The sequence below is a fragment of the Vicia villosa genome, unplaced genomic scaffold, assembly GCF_029867415.1.
Source record: "Vicia villosa cultivar HV-30 ecotype Madison, WI unplaced genomic scaffold, Vvil1.0 ctg.000493F_1_1, whole genome shotgun sequence".
NCBI classification, from domain to species: Eukaryota; Viridiplantae; Streptophyta; class Magnoliopsida; order Fabales; family Fabaceae; genus Vicia; species Vicia villosa.
The window spans coordinates 848,000-868,749 of NW_026705238.1; the positions used below are offsets into that span (position 1 = coordinate 848,000).

Sequence of the window (20,750 nt, forward strand, 5' to 3'; positions counted from 1 at the left end):
ATGATTGTGTTTTTCTGGTCTATCAATGTTACCTCTTGTTTCATATACTCCCTCCGTTTTTTATTATAAGTCGTTTTAGACTTTTCACACAGATTAAGAAAAATAATATTTGTTGTATGAAAATGAGAAATTATGAAGGTTTTTACAAAATTATCCTTCATTAATGACATGTGAAAGATAAATTTATATAAGGAGAGAGAATAATAAATATTTAAGGATATAATAGGAAAAATAGCATTAATTATTCATTGGAATTGTAAAGCGACTTATATTAAAATACAAATTCTTTTTTCCAAAACGACTTATAATAGAAAACGGAGGGAGTACCTTTTTATGAGGTCAGACAAACAAGGTATGTCATATACTGATGACTTTGATAAATAACAAGGATCTCAAGTTGATTATAGCAAAGGAGGATAAACGAATAAGCGTAATCATAAAGGGGCGTCCGAGTTATAAGCAGATAGTTAAAAGACATGAACTCGCCCACATGGAGGCGAAACGCATCAGATCGCAACATGAGTGTCAAAATAGAGACTAAAAGAAAATATTCATGGAAACCTTAAGTGAGATTAACGACATGATCAAAAGATTAGACATGTTAAATTTTAGATTTTAATTAAATTTTTTGTTTATTATTTGATAAAGGCGAGATACAATCTCTGCCGATTGTAGTTATTTTAAAGAAATTCTTTAGAAATTTACTTTAGGTTATGGGTTACGCCCCCTCTTTTTCTAAACTCATAAAATTATGCAAGGGGTTGTCGGAATAATCTATTTCCTATGGAGAGTTTCGAATTTTCGTTACAAAGCCCGAACAGAGGCTTACCTGTGAAGTCAAGACTCTCAATCCAATGTGTTTTTATGAAGACAAAATGAATGTCAAATAATTATATCAAAAAGTATGGAAAAAGCTACAAGAACAATGTATCAATTCAAGTGTCCAAGTCTTATCATGAGCAAAAGCAAAAGCTAGCACCAAATTATTCAAGATTAAAGTTGAAAACTAAGCATGGATCTTGATTGATAGAGGTACAAGCATGCAATTATATTGATAATTTTAGTGCTCAAATTATTCTCCAAAAAAATCACTTGCATGCATTGGTCATTTGTGTTCAAAATCACTTTCAAATATATTTTTTTTAATCATATTTGAACCATGTTAAATCTCTTTTAAATATATATTTTTTATCATGTTTGAACCATGTTAAATCACTTTCAAATATAATATATTAACTTAAATAAATCAATAGATGTTGCATTAGGTTGGTTCAAATATTAAGACAATTATTTAAATATTTTATTTTTTTTCAAACATGCCGTTTTTGGTAAATTATGGCGTTTTTAGCTGCCGTAACAGCACAAAAACCGCCACAATTTCCAACGTTCTGAACCAGTATTTTTATATTTGAAATTTGAAAAATACTGCGAACTTGTTAAGTCAAGTGGCCGTTTAAACTAACTTAAGAAGTGCTGTACAGAATTTAAAATTATGTTTTTTCATGAACCATTATTATTTTAAACTATTGCAAAGCTTCATGAAAATGTCTCAAAATTTACCATGTTTCATAGAGGTGTTATGCACTTATAAATACATGATATTTCAAATTAAAAATCACCTCTTTCATTGCAATTTAACATCATATTTTTCACTCAAATTTTCAAACAAGTGTTTTTGTTCTTAATATTTCATAAAGAATTTTCTACATTGTACGTTCATAACATTCTAGAAAATTCATATCATTCTCATAAACACTTGAACACTATATTTTCATCATAAATTTTTTGTTTGGAAGAGAAGATCAATCCTAGTGATTGATATATATTCATTAACATTACTACTCAAATATATTTGGTTATTAATGACTTGCTATCCATGATTGTTGGAAGCAATGGTTTTTGATTAGTAAGAGGATTATTCTCATAATCAATTTAGTAAATCCAAGAGGATTGTTCTTGGTGGTTGAATTCTTGTTGTCCAGGAATGTTAGAAACAAATGAGTCATTAAGGGAGGATTGTTCTCTTAGTGTACTTAGTGAAAATCCAAGAGGATTGTTCTTGGTGTTTGGTTTGTCTTGTGTAAGTCACAAATAATAGTAAAATTTCTTTCATGTTGGAAGGGGACTAGAGTACTCTCGGATTGTGAGGGGAACCAGTATACATCATTGTGTTCTTTACTTTTCCGCATTTACCGCTTTCATCACAAATCATAAACCAGAAAAGAAAGAAACATATGTATAAACTCTTACACCCAACCAGAAGAATAAGAACAAGTATTCTAAAAACAGGATAAAATTTTCAAAGTCCTAATTCACCCCCTCTTAGGCGCACTCTTATACTTACATTACCTTCCAACAAAAGTGAGGACTGAGAATGACCTCCACAAGGAGTGTTTTAGCCCAAGATCTACGGGGGGCACTTTAACCTAAGACCTCTACCAGGGGCACTTTAACCAGAGACCTACATGGGGACTCTTTAACCCAAGACCTCCACGGAGGGGGAGCATTTTAGCCGAAGACCTCCACCGGGGGCGCTTTAACCCAAGACCTCCATCGGGGGAGACTCCGTCGAAAACCCCAACTAAGGGCTATCCAATCCCAAATTTTCCGCAAGGTGAGTACTTATCCGATCTCTCCCAAAGTTAGAGCTTCGAACCTAGTTGGAGAGGAGCAGGAAGGACAAAGACTTAAAAGTCCTAACTCGCAAGGCGGGTACCTATCTAACTCTTTCGAAGCCACATCCTCGAAAGAATTTGGAGGGGAATAGGACAGGCAGAGACTCAAGAGTCCTAAAGCCCGCACTACGAGTGTCTGTCCGCCTCTTACAAGGAGCACGACACTGGAATTTGAAAAATAAACATAAAGCATGAGCATGTTAAAATCAGATCTATAAAACATTGTACGCAAAAAACTAAATCGCCTAGAGTTGTTCAAGCATGACATAATTAAGTCGGGTAAAGTCGCTTCAATAAAAGAAAGCAAATCGACCGAGAATATTTAGCTTGAAGCCGCCAGAAGACGTTAAGGGGGAGAAAGAAAAGTTCAAGATGTATTTGGGTCTTAAAAGATCATACATGCAAAGGAAAACAAATATGAGGTACAAGGACTCAAGAGTCCTAGCTCGAACGATAAGTCCCTATCTGCCTCGCATAAGATCAAGTCGCCAGAAGACATTTGGAAAGGAACTAGAAGGAAAAGGACTTAAGAGTCATAACTCGAGGATGATCCCCTACCAAAACGCTTGTGAACTTAAGCACTTTGATCCTTCAGACCTCACGCTTTGGGTTGAGATTTTGGGTCCGCCGCCCATAAAAGTCTGCTTAGCCAAAATCCGCCGCCCGCCAAAGCCCGCCCAGCCTATTCGTTCAGCTCGTCCCTCCTTAAGCCCATCTTTTTTTAGTTAATTATATTACTTCTAATTCTTGATGATTTTATTTTATACATTTATCTGTGAATATATGCAATATTTCTTAAAGTAAAATTTGTTAAAAGTATGCTTTGTAACACCCTTCTAATACCCCGCAGAATATAAAGTAAATTAAGGGTAAAACATGTAAAAGGATGCTACAACTCCTTAATAAAAATAATAACCATCTGTCATGCTTTTCTGAGGAACATAAATCACATCAACCAAATATGTTTAACACAGCGAAAAGAATTTCATAATTGGATAATGTAAAACATCAATTATCAGCACCAAAAATCACCGTCTCAATTCAAATAAAATTATCCAAATAAATAAAATCAAAGTTTATTAAAATAAATCTAAAACAAAATGTTCCCCAGTGTTACAAGACCAGGGCACGACACCGACACAGCTGAAACTAAACGGATTAGCTTTACGAGTTATCCACACCAAGCACGACGCCGATACCCCTTAATCTGAAAAATGATCAACAGTAAGGGTGATACATATTCACAATTAACATACATTATGAGTTCATAAACAACAAAACATCATAAATAAATTGTTCACCCTATTGCAACATATTCTAGATTTTAGAAAATTCAATCAACCATTCACAACTTACAAATAACACAAGTCGCATCACCACATTATAACACTGGAATTCATCCTCTCATGTTATAATAATCATACATAACAATGCAATGAGACATTGTGCATGTGGTACCAAATCATGGGATTAACTCATCTCACCGATCCAAACACCACCGGGATATAGCCATCGTCAACTCACTAATTCCATACAATGGGAATCAGCTACCACTGATCCAAACACCACTGGGATACAACCACAATATGATAATGAATGCATGCCTCATAACTAGCATACTAATCATCAACACCAATTACGATGAACAATATCATCACCGCATAACTCACTGAAAATAACACCAAATATGACATATTCATGCTTCAACATCATTTAAACATTCACCTTATACATAATTCACTGGAATACAACATCAACATAGCAATCATTTTGCCACAACATTACCACATTGTCACATTTATCAATTTATGCACACAATGTAAAAACCCACCATAATAAATTAAATTGGGATTTTCAAAATAAAATCGAGCCACTGCCCGTTACACCATTTTATTATATAGAATATTCAATTACTTTATCAACACTCAAAACGGTGACTAAAACGGACTTACGGTTTGAAAGATATGAAATTTTAAAATATTTTTCAAAAAGCATCAGGTGTAACCGGTTACCGTCCAGTCCGTACCCGGTTACACAACAACGTCAAATAACTATTTTTTCAAAAAGGCTTTAGTGTAACTGGTTACCGTCCAGAGCGTAACCGATTGCACATTAACGTCATCCAATTCGCTATTCTCAAATTTAACATGTAATCGGTTACGGCCCCGAGCGTAACCGGTTACAAGACCCCAAAAACCCCCATTTTAGCTATTTTTCGCTGTTGTAATCGCTTACAGCTCTGTTGGTAACCGGTTATAGTGTACCCAGTAGCAAAAATTCCATTTTTGACAGCACCTCCTCTTCTCCAATTCAACCCAATTTGTACCAAAACAATTGCAACCTCAAAACAAAACCAATTCACGTAATCTAACACATTTCTATCATACTTTGGGGTTATCTAACATCAAGCATAACCTATATCCATTCAATTTCATCAAAACTTCCAATTTATTCTATAGGTTCCCAAACCCCAAAACCTCTAATACATTCAATCAAATTAAACAACACATCTAATCAATTATATCATTTGCAAACTAATAATATAGGCTAAAAGGATTAGTCCCCCCTTTCCTTAGCCAAAATCTTGAGTCCTCTTCCTCTGATTTCACGTACTTTGAGTTCTCCTCTTTGCTTCCTCTCCTCTAGTCCTCTTTTCCTTTCTAACTTCCTTTAGTTATGAAAAATAAAATTAATTTAGTAGGCCCTTGCTTACACCTCCCCTTTACTAACTCCCACACTAGGCCCAATTATTTTATATTTCATAATTTTCCAATAAATCACCAAAAACTCCAATTAATTCAAATAAATAATTTAAATTCCAATTAAATTAAATAATAGAAATTATGGGGTGTCACATGCTTTATATCAAATGATATTTCCATCACTATTTGAAGTCTCTTAAATTTATTTATAGTAATGAAAAGTAACTTTGCAATTAAGTTTTGTTATTGGTTTATTTTGGATTCTAAACTGCAAATGTGCAAAATATACATTAACAATATATATTATGAAATACACTTTAGTTTGTCAATGTGTTTGACCATCAACCAAAGTATTATTGTCACGTGGATACACATTCATATTTTACCATTTGATATACACTTCAGATGACTGGTGTTGCCGGTGAATTTTACCACCGACAAATGTATAGTTATCTATAAATAGACATTATTGTTGTCACGTTCCCATATCACCATAAATTTATCGTTTGCTTATATATGTTGCACATAATGTTTAAGGCCTCTTGTTGGTCAAAAATATTGTTATTATCATTCGTGCCTTTTGTCCATAAAAACAATATGCTTATCAACAAAAAACTTATGTGTTTTGTTCGAGGTTAATATTTCTCACCAAAACCAATTATGGCAATATGAATCGTCTTTGTGAAATTGAGGAATGTTTCTTTAGCTTGGCATGCTCCCTTGTATTTTGGGTAGAGAAAATTTTATCTCATATGCATTAATACGAGATAGGGGTGACTTCAGGGTTGTTTTTGAAAGCGTAATGTTTGTATGAGGCAGTATGCAAGCAATTTAGATCCATCATTGCTGGTGTGTAATGTATGTCTTATACATGCCGAGGAGTAAACTTGACACCTCTATCCTGAGAGCCTTACAACGGGGAAGAAGTTGCACATTTTTAAAGTTTCATGGCAAAGTAGAAACTAAACACCTTTTACCTAACAGTGACATGAAATTTGAACACTCTTTAAAGATTTAATGTTTTTTTTTAATCTTTTAACACATTTCTAATAGTCTCATATACTTAGTAGTTAGAACAATTGTATCCTCTCTAACATTAACGAGTGCCAATCATATTTGAGTTACTTACGGACAAATACATATAATTGAGCAAAGTCATAGCATACCCCATGACTCAAGCACTTACAAATATACTCGTTTAATTATACAATTAAAGATTATCCACTAAAAGTTTTCACATTAAGATTCTATTCCATTAAATTCAGCATAGCGGTATGAGATGAAATGAAGTGATGTTTATTATTTAGATCAATTAAATTCTGATGGGGCGGGACACAGTAGAATATAATAATATGAATTATATTTCATTTCATCACTTACTATTACTAACCATATTTCTTCTTCTCTTATTTAAATAGAATAAAGAAGGCTTATTTAGTCCTGAAGTCCCGTAACTTAGTTTATGTTTTCACTTTGGTCCCCTATGTAATAAACGTTACATGTTAGTCCCTTAAGGAAACTTCCGTTATGAATGTTGATCCATTCCGTTACTTTCAGTCTGAAAACGTTAAATTTGCTGACCTGGTATGCCAACAAGGATTTTTTTAATTTCTGACTCAGCATAGTGCATTATATTATCGTATTATCATGGTTGCAATTATCAGAATCCATTTTCACGTTTTAGGGCAAACTTGTGCCTCCTCTCCTTCTACATTTATCACCTTCATCTCTTGTTCTTCTTTGTTTCTTCAGTGACCAGGAAATCGAGCGTGTGAAGATGTCTACGAACTCCAGTCACTACTCAAAATCAAACACCCAGAGTTGTGGGTCATTTGGGTCTGTTGTGCTAAGAAGCAAAAGGATTGATTGTTGGTGCCAAGAAGAGTGTGTGATGCGCACGGTTACAGATCTAAACAGTGTTAATGTAGGGAAAAAGTTTTGGGGCTGCAGGAATTACAGGAATCATATGGAGAAGGGATGTAATTTTTTCAAGTGGGTTGGTGATGAGGTTGTTGATGGAAGGGATTTAAAGATTGAAAGGCAAAGGAAGAAGATTTTAAAGTTGAAGAATGAAGTTCTGAGCATGAGAGGATTGTTGAAGAATGCAATAGTTTTTGCTGTTATTAGTCTAGGGTTTAATTTAGTCTTTGTAACTATGTATTTGAAATAGAGGTGTAACAAATCTTGTGAAAGTATGTAAGTTTTATGTTGGTTGAATGAATTGATTTCTAGCAATATTGAGTGTTATTTAACCATCTGTTATATGTTATATACTGATATTGTAAAAATGGTTGCAGATTGATAATTGTTGCAGATTGATATTGTAACAATATGTATACTTGCATTGATATTGTAACAATAAGGAGTAGCATAAAACACTTTGCATTATAAAAGTTATGTGTTCTGTTGACACAAACATAATAAGTTGTTCAATGACACAAACATAACAAAATGGCATGAAAGCCTAACTACTTGCTCGATGACAGAAACATACAAAATGACATGAAAGCCTAGGTTTTTGTTCAGACTAGATAATACACAAAATACATAAGGGCATAAAAGCCTAATTCAGAATTGCTTCAGACTGGGTTGAATCTTGCTGAGTAGCTTCAGGTTGAGTAGCTTCAGGCTGGCTAGGTCCATGCTGAATTGGGGAAGGCTGAGTAGTTTCAGGTTGAGCAGACTGGCTTGGTGGTGGCAGTTTGCATGTTGATTTGTTGTGCCCCATCATGTGGCACCTACTGCACTTAATGCCAAAGTTTGCTCTTTTGAGTTGAGTCTCATTCCTTATACTTTCAGATGGGTCTCTAGTTCTCTTCTTCTTTGGCCTTCCTGGCTGCCTCTTGATAGGTGGTGGTTGCAATTCAACATAGTCCTTCTTCTCCCACAGATTTTCTCCATTTACAGGAAAAATAACACTTGCATAACATGCCTCATAAGTAGATTTTTTGTAACAGTCAGGCACAAAATCTTCAATATCAAGTTGTTGTGATTTCATACAACTCATGGCATGACAACAAGGTAAACCTGTTAGCATCCATAACCTGCAAGAACACAGCTTGGTGGACAAATTCACCACATACTTTTCTCCATTGTTTGAGATGTGCCTCACTTCATAGTCAAACTCACCTGCACGCCTGTAAGAGCAACAAACAATAGCAATAATAAATATCTCAGAATTGCTACACTACAAAACACACAATAGGATTTTTCAAATACCTCACAATCCAATAGTTTGTTCTTCCAGATTCCTTTGTAAGTTTTTTCTTGATATTGGGCAAAATATCTCCTTCAAACTTGGCAATTTTCTCTCTATTTGACTCCCACCTTTGCATGAGATATACTCTGATTTCTTCAAGCATGGTAATTATAGGTTTGGCCCTAGAAGTCACAAACACTGAGTTGAAAGCCTCTGACATGTTGTTTACCAAGGCATCACAAAGAGGATATGGCTTGAAGAATGCCTTGCTCCAATATCTAGCTGGCAGCTTTATCAAATGCTTGAAGGCATTCTCATTGACACCCTTCATCTCCAGCATAGCCCTTTCAAATGCATTAGTATAACTAGCTGTAGCAGCTTTCCACAACAATTCCTTGAGTTTGGCTCCAGGGAATTTCTTTCTAAAATTGCTATACAAATGCCTACCAAAACATACCAATGTAAATGAGTCATCAGAACATACCAGACACATACCAACATAAGAATGTAAATGCAAATGAATATATAGAACAATAAGAATGCAAATTAATACACAGAACATTATATGTATTGAATCCTACCTGACACAGAACCTCTGATCCACTTGGGGCAGTAGTTCTTCTAGGGCTGGTAATAGTCCCTAAGAAAATATACAAATTATAAATCAGTCCCTTATGGAAATATACAAATTATACATCAAATCCTTATAGAAATATACAAATTATACAGAAGAGTACCTTTTGTTGATCACTTATGAAAGTGTAAGTTTTGCAAATCCTTTCCCCACCAAGATCAGCTATCAGCAACTCAAGGAACCAACTCCATGAATATTTGGTTTCTCCCTCCACTACAGCATAAGCAATAGGCATCATCTGATCATTGGGATCCCTCCCAATTGCAGCAAGAATCTGTCCACCATAATAACCCTTCAAGAAGCACCCATCCAATCCTATTATAGGCCTGCACTTAAAGAAGCTGTCCTTGCATGCCTTAAAACAAATGTACATTCTCTGAAAATGGGGACTCAGTTGACTTTGAGGATTCTCAATGCTTTCTTCTTCACCTTGGAAAGGTTGACTGGTTACTTTGACTGTTGAACCAGGATTGGCCCTTAGAAGTTCATGTGCATAGTCATGTATCCTTTTATATTGTTCTCTAAATGAGCCATCAACAATGTCAATTGCCTTTGTCTTGGCCCTGTATGCAAGAGTTCTATTGATTCCCACATTCCATTTCTGTTGAGTTTTTTCCATAATGTCAGCTAGCCTTAAATTAGGATTCTCTCTAACATTTTTCTGTATCTTACTACTCAGCCATTTTGAGTTTAACAAATTTACTTTGAAATCCCTACTACAAGTATGTTTGTCAATAATCTTCCTGAGCTGCCATGTTTCCTCATCCTGAATTTTGGCACAATATGCCTCCCATGGACACCCTTTTTTACATATCACTCTCATCCTTTTTTTATCATTTTTCTTGAACTTCATGTCCCTACCATTGTGTATGGCATATGACCTTATGGCATCCTTAAAGTCTTGGTTAGTTGCAAAGTATGTTCCTAACTCCCACTTATAATCCTCCATAGTTTTAGGCATTTTGAAGGTTTGAAATAGAGTCTTTGTCACACAATCATCCTCACTAAAATATTCATCAAATCCTACTTCACTGTTGTCAGTCTCAACATCACTCAAACCCTTCAAATTTACAGGTATTTCTTCTTCATCTACCTCATCATCATCAACTAAAAGGCTTTTTTCCCCAGATGTGGCACTCTCACTAACTTTCTTCTTACTAGGTCTTCCAATCTTCCCCTTCCCTTTTACTTTCCCCTTCCCCTTCCCCTTCCCTTTTACCTTCCCCTTCCCCTTCCCCTTCCTCTTAGCTTTAACTTTTCCTTTACTCTTCCCTTTTCCCTTACCTTTTTTTGTCCCATCCTCAGATATTTCAGCATCATCAACTGCCACTGCTTCAGTCATCACCACATCATTATCAGAATCTTCAAAGTTTATTCCTATTGCACTATCTTCACTACCACTTTTCAATCCATCAGTATCTTTGGTCCCCTCAACATCACCACCTGGTAACTCCTCTTCAAAGTTCAGTTCAGATTCAACCTCCTTCTCAAAGTTTAGATCAAGTTCAACATCTTTGTCACAAGTCAGTCCATCAGTATCTTTGGTCCCCTCAACATCACCACCTGGTAACTCTTCTTCAAAAATCAGTTCAGATTCAACTTCCTTCTCTAAGTTCAGATCAACTTCAACATCTTTGTCACAGTTCAGTCCCTCAGTATCTTCCATGTTACAGTTTAGTCCCTCAACTGCTACTGCTTCTTTGGCAATATCACTATGTCCTGATTCCATGGTCCCACCAACTTGTTCTACATCTGTGGTCCCCTTGTCTCCATATTCCATATCTGTGTTTGTACCTTCAACTTCAGCTTCTATATTAAGTGAATCTTCAGTGGTCCCCACTACATTCTCCATGTCTCCTAAACTATCAACATTTATCTCTCCTGTATCCATTGTGTTTGTTACATTAGTTTCAACTCCACCAATATCCTCAATAATATCTGGTTCTTGCACAGGATGCAAAACATATAAATGGACTTCCCCAGTCAACTCAGCTATTACATGCATCCTCCTAGTTCCTATGTCATCTGTCAACTCAACAATGCTATTACTCTCCATTTCGTCATGATACCAGAGACTATCTATGTCTGGATAACCTAACTCATTTAACGCGTCTAGTACTTCGAAATAACCCCAAAAGTCAGGATCCACTTTCCAGATTTCCTCTAACCCATCGTACCCTAATTTCGTGAACTCAGAAAAAAAACCCCCGTGATGAACAATGCATTCAAAACGAGTATCCATTACCTAAACACGGATTATGTAAAACCCTAAATGAGAAAAACAGGTAACGTAACAAAACTATAAATGCAAAACATCATTCATACCTTATCTCAGATTGTAGAATGTCTTCTTGTTCCACAAACCCTAGCAAATGAAGACGAAAGAACCATCAGTATGATAGATGAACGAAGTTCCAGTAGGAGATATGAAGGAAAATGTAAGAAATCAGTACTGATAACATTCACGAAGATGAAGCTGGGAATGATAGATGGTACCTTACTGCACGAAGATGAAGCTGGGAATGAACTATGTATGAAGATGAATCATTCACGAACCCTAGTGAACGAAAGGGGGTTGTGGGAGAAAACTTAAAATGAATATGGTAGATGAGAAAGAAATAAGGAACGTCAGAAATGTTCTTTCATTTTTTAATCATAAATCCATGTCAGCTATTGATGCCCAGCTGGACTGCCAACAAGGCAAAAACTAACAGAAAAACATAAAACTTAACAGAAAGGACAACATGCTTTAACGGAAGTACAAATAAGGGACCACAACGTAACGTTTATTACATCAGGGACTGAACTGAAACCTATAATTAAACTAAGGGACCAAAGGATGTATTAAGCCAATAAAGAATTTGTCTAATCTTTTTATTAATAAAACAAAATTTTCATTAGCTTCACTTCACTTCATTTATTATCTTTATTCCACTCTATTTCATTCCGTTTATTATATCCAAACTTTAACTTTAGTTTTTTTGGGTAAATTAATTTCTTATCAATCATAACGGTTAAATGTAAAATAGTTTAACCTAATAATTAATTAATTATTAGTATAAATAATAAATTTACCTATTCTTTTTGGGTTGCAGCCTGCTATATTTAAATTCAATTCTTTCTTAGAAGTCTGGTATCTTCAGTTTCAGAATTTTGAAATTTCAACCTAAGAACCTAAGAATTTTGAAAATTTAACAGCAATCCGCTTTGTTCCTATCACTGTCAGTCTGTCACTGCCATTTTCTTCTGCCCAAAGTGCAGCGTAGGTATCCCAATCCATCTTCAGATCTGATATATTCGCGATTCATTCTCCTTTCGTTCATCAAAAACCGCAACCGCGCGAGACGATCAATGGCCGATCAAGAGCCATCAGTGTCCACGGAAGCATCCGGCATCACCGAAGTCAAAGAATGGCTAGCCAAAACCTTCGAAGTCGCCGGCAAACCCGTTCCGGAATTCCAATACACTACACGCAGTGTCTCTCACTTGCACCATCTCTCCACACTATCCAAAGCCAAAGACGAAGCCGCTCGTCTCGTTGCGCGCGATTATCGCCTCAAAGCCGCCGAGTATAGATCCCAAGGTAACGTAATCGATGCAGTTTGTACCAGTTAGGGTTAGGTTAGGTTAGGTTCCTTTTATTTTTCTCCTTTTTTAAATGTATTTCGATTCGATTTTGCATTGTAGCTGCAAGGATTAGAGAAATTCTGGAGAATGTAGGTTTGGCTCAGGAGAGTTTACCGTCCAGTGTGGTCGCGTCTGCGCAGGTTCTCGCAAATGTCTCTAACTTGTTGAATATCAGAGATACTGAACTTAGTAGGTAGGTATCAGTCTCACCATTTTTGTTTGTTTGTTTAATTTTGTTGTGTTAAATTTGAAATTTCTGAACTGTTTTTTTTATTTTTTTTTTTATTTTTATAGTTTTCTTGTGGCAATGGGTGATATTTCCCTGAGGAAGACTGGTGTGGAGGAAAAAAGGGCTAAAGTGCAGAAAGAGTCGAAGTTTCTTCTCGATTATACTAGAAAGGCTTTATCCAGGCTAACTTATTTGAAAAGGTAGAACTGAAATTTTTAGCTTGATAAGTAACTTGATACTAAATAATTTGAAGAATTATACATTAGAATCAACAAATTAAAATGTAGAAAACTTTTGTGAAAATACTACAGTAATGTGCTCAAGGGGGACAAAATGTCCTAGCTTTTGGCATACAATCATACAATGTTCTTTTGTTCCTCACTTGTTTAGTGTGACTCAATGCTTGTGCAGAACACAATCCCAATTGGCTGCTGAACAACCTCTGTGTCAGGCTCAGATGGAAAATTGGAGCACAAACTTGCAAGTTATGGCTGCAAAAGAAAGGCAGTACATGCAACAATCAGCCAACTATAAGGTACACAGTTTTGTTATTTTGAAGGGGGAGGAGGTGAACTTGGTTCTTTAAGTTGAGGTGTGTTTTGAGAGTAACAGGAAAATTAGGTGAGTGTATTTGATGTTTGATGCTAGGTAAAATGCTGTTGGGTTATCGTAGCATGCAAGAGAAATAGTTAGAAAAAAACGGACGGAATTAGAGGCCAACCAGTTGAAAAATAACTTCGGCCGGTGGGGGAGAGGGGAGTTATCCTCTACTCATTAAACTGGTTTTGTTGCATAGAATTTGAATATTGAAAAAACAGAAGTAACTTGAACAAAAGAAACAAAAAGGCACAAACAAAATATAACAACTTGCAAACTTTGTGCTTTTCTTTTTTATGATTCCTGTCACAAACTTGTATTATGCAAGACTGTGGTAGATACACCGCGATGCGATATAATTTGATAAGTGTATTTTAGCTGTAATTTTTGTTGCATAATGGATTTTCCAAACTGAATTACTATATGAAAAGAGAAAGCATAACACATTTGTTAATATGCTTATTGATTTTGGTGCTGATTTCTAAATATCTCATCAAATTGTATATTGAATTGCAAATTCATATCATGGAGGTTGTTAGGGTAATGAATGAGGGAAAATCAGAGAAGCCATTCTGTAACCTAGAAGTCTAGAACTGTATTCAATTAGGAACAATTAGAGAAGCAATGTAGTTAGAGGGAAGGTCATGTATAAATAGGATAAATTTGGATGGAAGAAGGCATGTGTGAATTTAGAAATTTTGTGTAGAAGGATGTTTGGTCAATCTGTAATTAAAAATCCACTGAATAGAGACATAAGAATTATTGATGATATTCTGAGGAAACAAAGGGGTTAAATATTAGGTGGTCAAGAAAAGGGTAGGAAAGACCAATATACCCTTTTAAAAAATTAACACACATTTCTAAATATTTGGGTTTACGATTTTGTCCCAAATTGAGAATGTTGAAATTGTATTTCTTATATTATAATTATTATTTTTTTTGGTGAAAAGGAGGGCCTAGGCCCAAAAGGAAACAAAACTAAACTGAAACAACTCTAGAGGATGTAGATCCTCTAGCATCAAAATCTAAAGCTAAAACAAGAAAATCAGGTATCTCATTATGCATCACCAAGTCTCCTTGAAGCTGCCTACCAGCTTTGGCTAACAAGTGGGCACACTTATTTACTTCTCTATAAGTATGCACAATCTCCACAACTTCAAACTTACTCAAAAGCTTTTTGATATTTTCTACCAAGGAAGCCATGCCAAACCACTTCCTTGCAGTATTATTAATACAATCTACTGCACCCTTTGAGTCTGTATTAAGCTCCACTCTTTGATATCCTCTAAAGTTTGCCATCTTCAAACCTTCAAGGATCCCCCAAAGCTCTCCTTCCATAACAGAGGGTCTCTTATATTATAATTATAATGGGGAGAAAAATACGCATATATATAGGTCTCCGCCTCCTAATCAATCTCACTAATTACGGAAAGATTTGATACAATAATATCCTAATTGATACTACTAATAAATGTAATAGATATAGAATAATAATAAAATAATATCTCAACACTCCCCCTCAAGGTGGTGTGTATACATCATAAGCATCCATCTTGTCACATATGTATGTAATTCGAGGTCTTCGAAGAGATTTTGTAAAGAGGTCAGCAAGTTGATCCTTGGAATTACTCTCTTAAGAAAATGACAGTTGACTTCTATATGCTTTGTCATTTCATGAAAAACTGGATTGGAGGAGAGGTGCAAAGCTGATTGGTTGTCACATACAAGTTCCATCGTGTTGACTTCACAAAAATGAAGTTGCTACATACAAGTTCCATCGTGTTGACTTCACAAAAATGAAGTTGCTGTAGTAAATGTTTTAACCACAAGAGCTCACATGTGGCATGGGCCATGGCTTGATACTTAGCTTTTGTACTTGATCGAGCGACGACTGTTTGCTTTTTTGTTTTTCCATGAGATCAAATTTCCACCAATAAAAACACAATAACCCGATATAGAGCATCTATCACTTGCATCTCCTGCCCAATCGGCATCTGAATATCCAATGATATCAGTGTTGCCTCTATCACAAAAAACAACACCTTTTCCAGGTGATCCTTTGATATACCAAAGGATTCGAATAACTGCATCCCAATGGTTGTCACAAGGAGAATTCAAGAACTGACTTACTACACTGACTGGGAAAAATATATCAGGTCTAGTCAAGGTTAGATAATTCAACTTTCCTACAAGTCTCTGATATCTCCTATGGATCCTAATGTTAAGCTTCTTCCTAATCAGGGGGAGCGTGGTGGGCCCATAACCCACAGGTCCATGGATCGGAACCAGACTTTGATACCATGTTGAGATTGTATTTCTTATATTATAATAAGGAGAAAATTACACATATATATAGGTCTCAGCCTCCTAATCAATCCCAGTAATTACGGAAAAATTTGATACAATGATATCCTAATTAATATCCTGATTGATACTACTAATAAATGTAATAGATACAAAATATTAATAAAATAATATCTCAACAGAGAATAACAACTATCAAATTACTATAGCACTACTGTCGCTCCCCCATAGCGCTGTACGAAACCACTATTCGTGACCTCTATGACCACTATCATCAAGATCTTGCATAAGATCGTAGCTAAGATCGGAAGATCCTACTCAATTATTTTTGTAAGATCGAGAAGGGGTTGTAAAATCGTAAAACGTAAGATCGTAAAAAAAAAAAATTAAGATCCTACTAAAACGTGAAAATAATACTATATTTGAAGTATTTTTACATGATATTTAGGTTGACAAATGTATTAGTAGAAAAGTGTCCATTTTTTTCGCGTGCTTTGTTAGACATTAGAGAAATGTTCATTTTATTACTTGGTTTATCATAATCCCATTATTTAAAACAATCTGTAAATGATTATTCTCTTAACCCTAAAACTAAAACTTCGTCATTTCAAAAGGCATGTATTCATCCCGCAGAACAATAGTTGTTGCGCCTTTGCATATTGTCATCCTTCTCGACTTGTGATGGTGGTGGCTGGAAAACAGCCGGTCATGGTCAGAACTGGCCAAGATCACACAAAATCAATGTTTTTTTTTTTGTTTTTCTTAATACAATTTGGCTACAACACACAATTTACTTAAGATCGAGATTGTTGGGGGTGAGTAAGATTGCATAATCGTAAGATTTTAAAATCTAGATCGATATCTTGACGACCATGCTAATATAGGAGAGAGTCAGAGAAAGTGGAGTAACTTTTACTCTACCGAGGTACCCAATTCCTACCCGCATAGCCTATAAACTTGGGGAGGGATTTGCTACCTTTGGACTTTGATGCTTTTGGTATGCCCTATCTCGCTCTTAACCACACTATCTTACCCAACCATCCTCTAATGTACACTAAAGTTATGGAAGTTACCCAATAACAAAGGTAGCAAATTCATTCCCCTATAACCACCCATTGATTCTATTACCAACATGTTAGGTGCATAAAAATTTATGTCACTAATTTTAGTAATGCGCGCTTTATTGTAATTTTAACTGTGGTAGGTTGAACAATAAAGAGAGTAATATTACAATAAAGCACACATTACTAGAAGAGTTAATCCTGACAATTTAATATGTCATCTAGAAGAGCAAATTCCTTCCCAGGGTTATAGGCTATGCGGCTAGTAATCCGCAGTTGAACAATCTCATGGAAATATTAACTCTAGTCTTTGGCGGATAACATATTATAAACTGACTGCATCTGATGTACAAATTATTATTGTATTGTGATATTTTATATTTTAATCTCTTGAATGCTGAATAAAATTTGGTGCAGACGGTGCTCAACCATACAGGCTATACCCCAGAGGTTAGCCACAGTGTTTTGGTTGAAATGGCTGAGCATAGGAAGGAGCTGGAAAGGAAAACTAAGCCCATCCTTGACACTCTTAGGAGTTATCAAGATTTGCCTCCGGTATGTTTTATTTCTGATGCTCTCCATTTTAGTTCTTGAGTAAAATAGAAGAACTTTGTTGCATTTATTCTGACATTTTTGGCGGATTGGAACTATCCAGGATAAAGCTCTGGCTGCATTAGCAATTGAAGATAAAAAAAGGCAGTTTGATGCTGCTGAGAAACATCTGGATGATGTATTGCAAACAGCTCTTTTAAATTCAGAGTGATTAGTGATTACACTAAAACAAGTTCATAGCATGTTTTCTGAGTTTGGTTTTAAGTTAATGTTTTTATACCAGGCTAAAAATGCAGTATATGTACAACAATGATGTTTTGGTGCTTTCGGTTGATGAATGGATTCAAAGACAATTGATAGCTATTGATCCACTCTCATATTTTTCAAGACAAAAACTCTATTTTTTTATTCCTTAACAAATGCTCTAAGGGCACACATTAGAAGATCATCTGCTTATGGTATTTCATTTGAAAAAGAGTATAAAAAAAGTACTGAAAGAAGTAACACAGAAGGGATGCATTGTGAGTTTAAAAAGTGTTCATAATAAAGAAGGATTCATAATAATAAAAAATAGAAAATATGATACAAGTATGGCAGAGATACGAAACCCCATAAAATAAAATAACTATTGAACATGTGATGTCCTTTAACAAAATGGCAAAACATATCTCGAGTCCCACAAAGGTTTACAATATCATAAATGCTTTCTTCTCCTTATCCAAAGCCTCAACTTACAGCTTTCAACAAGATAATTCTGGTAAGAAGCCAAACCCAAAACACCCCTATCATTTTTTCAACATATCAAATTTTCAATAATGATTAACAAGTTAAAATTTGCAAAATAAATTTTACACAATAGCAAATTGGCAATATCTAACCGTCCCTATAGAAAATTGACACCCTACGGTCTAAATACAGCACAACCACCGCTACCAATTTAATCAAAACCCATTTTACATAACTTAACATGATGATTCATCCTAGCCAATGCAATAGGTAGATGTCATTTTCTTCATAGGTTGTTTTACTTTCTCTTTTCACACATTAAAACTACAAAAATTCCATAATTGCCTATCAATCTTTATTTAGTACTACATGTGAATGTGATGTTATTTTCCGCCTAATCATACAGTCTCAAAATAACATAACTTAATTCACACCAACAATGCCAGCTATCTAGAAATGTGAATCTAAAACTCACAGAAAGCAACTTAAGGCTCAGTTTGGTTGAAAACTTTACTATAAATTATGTTCCAAAAAAACTATTATTTAAAAATATTTTATTTATATAATTTTTTTTTTAATATAAAATTTGTTGAAATAGTAACTCACACCAACCATTCCATTAAAACAGCTTATAAATTCAATCACAGATTTAGAGATATAAAAAAATACCCCATCTTTAATTCAAAGAGAGGATAGAAGTTGGATCCAATGATAAATATACGGTGCAAAATGAATTAGTTAGGTAGTACTATTAATAGCTGTTAGTAAAATCCATTAAATTCATCAACCAAAAGTTAGAACCAAATTTTCCAAATCAAGCCCCTCTATTTAATTACTCCAACTACACCACACCTATATTCATAACACAGAACCCAATTTAACTTCTTATTCTACTCAACTCAACACACAGTTCAAAACACATCACAAAAGAACCAAAATGGCCACTACACCATTAGTACTACTAGCAATTGCTTCTGTACTCCTTGCATCACTACCATATCATGGAGTATCTGCTCCTACTCCTACTCCTACTGCTGAATCTCCGGTACCGGAGACTGTTGGAGCTCCATCGCCTGCTGTAGCAGACGATGGATGCTTGGCGGCTCTAACAAACATGTCAGATTGTTTATCATTTGTGCAAGACGGGAGTAAGTTGAAAAAGCCGGATAAAGGGTGCTGTCCTGAATTAGCAACTTTGGTTGATAATAACCCTATTTGTTTGTGTCAGCTTTTGGGAAATTCTGATTCTATTGGGATTAAGATTAATCTTAATAAAGCTCTTAAGCTTCCTTCTCTTTGTCGTGTTACTACTCCTCCTGTTAGTACTTGCTCAGGTAAATCTCAATGCCTTTTTTATGTTTTACTTTATAATTACTTTTAATTTGTAGATCTAGAAAAATGTGTGACTTTTATATCAACTTTATTTTTTCCAATAATTTAGTGATTAGAATATCACGTTATAAACGTGATCTCGTGATCTCAGATGTTGCGAGTTTAAACTTATATGTCTGACGCCCCTACATAACTATTAATTTAAATGTATATCACTCGTTAACAAATTTTTATATTTATGATGTTACAGCTGTTGGAGTTCCTGTATCTTTGCCTGGCCCATCAAGTCAAGATTCTATGCCACCAAGTAAGTTTTTTCATCACTTTAATACTGTTGTTAAATAATTATTATGCAAGTCCAAAAAAATTTATGCATTTTATTCTATCATAATATATTTTGATTATTTGGTGGTAACTTAATTTAATTTGGTGGAAAATATAATAATGAAGATATGGCAATGACACCAAAAGGATCAGCTCCCAGTCCTTCAAATTCAGCTGACAGTTCAGGTAAATTTTTCTTATTTTTCCTATTAATTCTCAACTATGTGAATGAAAAAATATCAATTTATTAAAATTTTAATATCTATATTTTCAATTAACAATGTTGTATGTACTAGAATGAATTTAACATTTTGTTTTTTTTTCTAAAACAAATTTGTGTAGCTGGTGGTGTTCTAAGTCCTTCTGAAAGCAAAAAAGGAGGCTCAAGCATTGTTGCCCCTGCCATGACATTCATTTTTGCAATGTCCACTCTTTCTTTCTCCATATTCTTCTGATTTTAGAATTCACATTTATCCTATAATTAGTTCCTATTTGTGTGTTGAGTGATTTGATTTAGTGAATTGCACCCTTTAATTAGGAACTGCATCACAACACCATTATGGGTGTTGTGCTATTTTATTCTTATTTTTTCTTCCCAACCACATTCTTGCTATATTTGTAATAATATATTCCCATTTTCAATATGATGTTTCATTTAGTTACTGGATGATTTTGATAGGATTTTGATGCTTAACCAAGAGATTATATTCATAATATTATGTTAAGAAAGAGAGAAACAATTGTATATCTTATGGTGATTTACAAACAATTTGTATATACTAAAGACT

The 20,750-nt window shown here is 34.8% G+C and overlaps 2 protein-coding genes across 2 annotated transcripts; both read left to right on the forward strand.

The window, feature by feature from the left end:
- The first annotated feature begins 12,324 nt into the window (after positions 1-12,324).
- LOC131628937 (AUGMIN subunit 1-like) lies at positions 12,325-17,943 on the forward strand. Its single transcript, XM_058899750.1, has 6 exons — positions 12,325-12,793; positions 12,898-13,030; positions 13,132-13,266; positions 13,478-13,601; positions 17,446-17,583; positions 17,684-17,943. The coding sequence occupies exons 1-6, from the start codon at positions 12,562-12,564 to the stop codon at positions 17,789-17,791; spliced, it is 870 nt and encodes a 289-aa protein (XP_058755733.1). The 5' UTR covers positions 12,325-12,561; the 3' UTR covers positions 17,792-17,943.
- A 1,057-nt stretch (positions 17,944-19,000) lies between these two features.
- Positions 19,001-20,624, forward strand: LOC131628965 (non-specific lipid transfer protein GPI-anchored 11-like). The gene is made up of 4 exons (XM_058899775.1): positions 19,001-19,640; positions 19,889-19,945; positions 20,089-20,148; positions 20,305-20,624. Exons 1-4 carry the CDS (start codon positions 19,244-19,246, stop codon positions 20,415-20,417), a joined length of 627 nt encoding a protein of 208 aa, XP_058755758.1. The 5' UTR covers positions 19,001-19,243; the 3' UTR covers positions 20,418-20,624.
- The last annotated feature ends 126 nt before the right edge of the window (positions 20,625-20,750 follow it).

What these genes read in the sequence shown, in the direction of transcription:
- LOC131628965 (XM_058899775.1), top strand. Translation starts at nt 19,244, where the DNA reads ATGGCCACTACACCATTAGTACTACTAGCAATTGCTTCTGTACTCCTT. An exon ending in TCAAGATTCTATGCCACCAA is followed by an intron (nt 19,946 to 20,088) that starts GTAAGTTTTTTC and finishes ATAATAATGAAG; the next exon opens with ATATGGCAATGACACCAAAA. An exon ending in AAATTCAGCTGACAGTTCAG is followed by an intron (nt 20,149 to 20,304) that starts GTAAATTTTTCT and finishes AAATTTGTGTAG; the next exon opens with CTGGTGGTGTTCTAAGTCCT.
- LOC131628937 (XM_058899750.1), top strand. Translation starts at nt 12,562, where the DNA reads ATGGCCGATCAAGAGCCATCAGTGTCCACGGAAGCATCCGGCATCACC. An exon ending in AACAATCAGCCAACTATAAG is followed by an intron (nt 13,602 to 17,445) that starts GTACACAGTTTT and finishes AATTTGGTGCAG; the next exon opens with ACGGTGCTCAACCATACAGG. An exon ending in GTTATCAAGATTTGCCTCCG is followed by an intron (nt 17,584 to 17,683) that starts GTATGTTTTATT and finishes GGAACTATCCAG; the next exon opens with GATAAAGCTCTGGCTGCATT.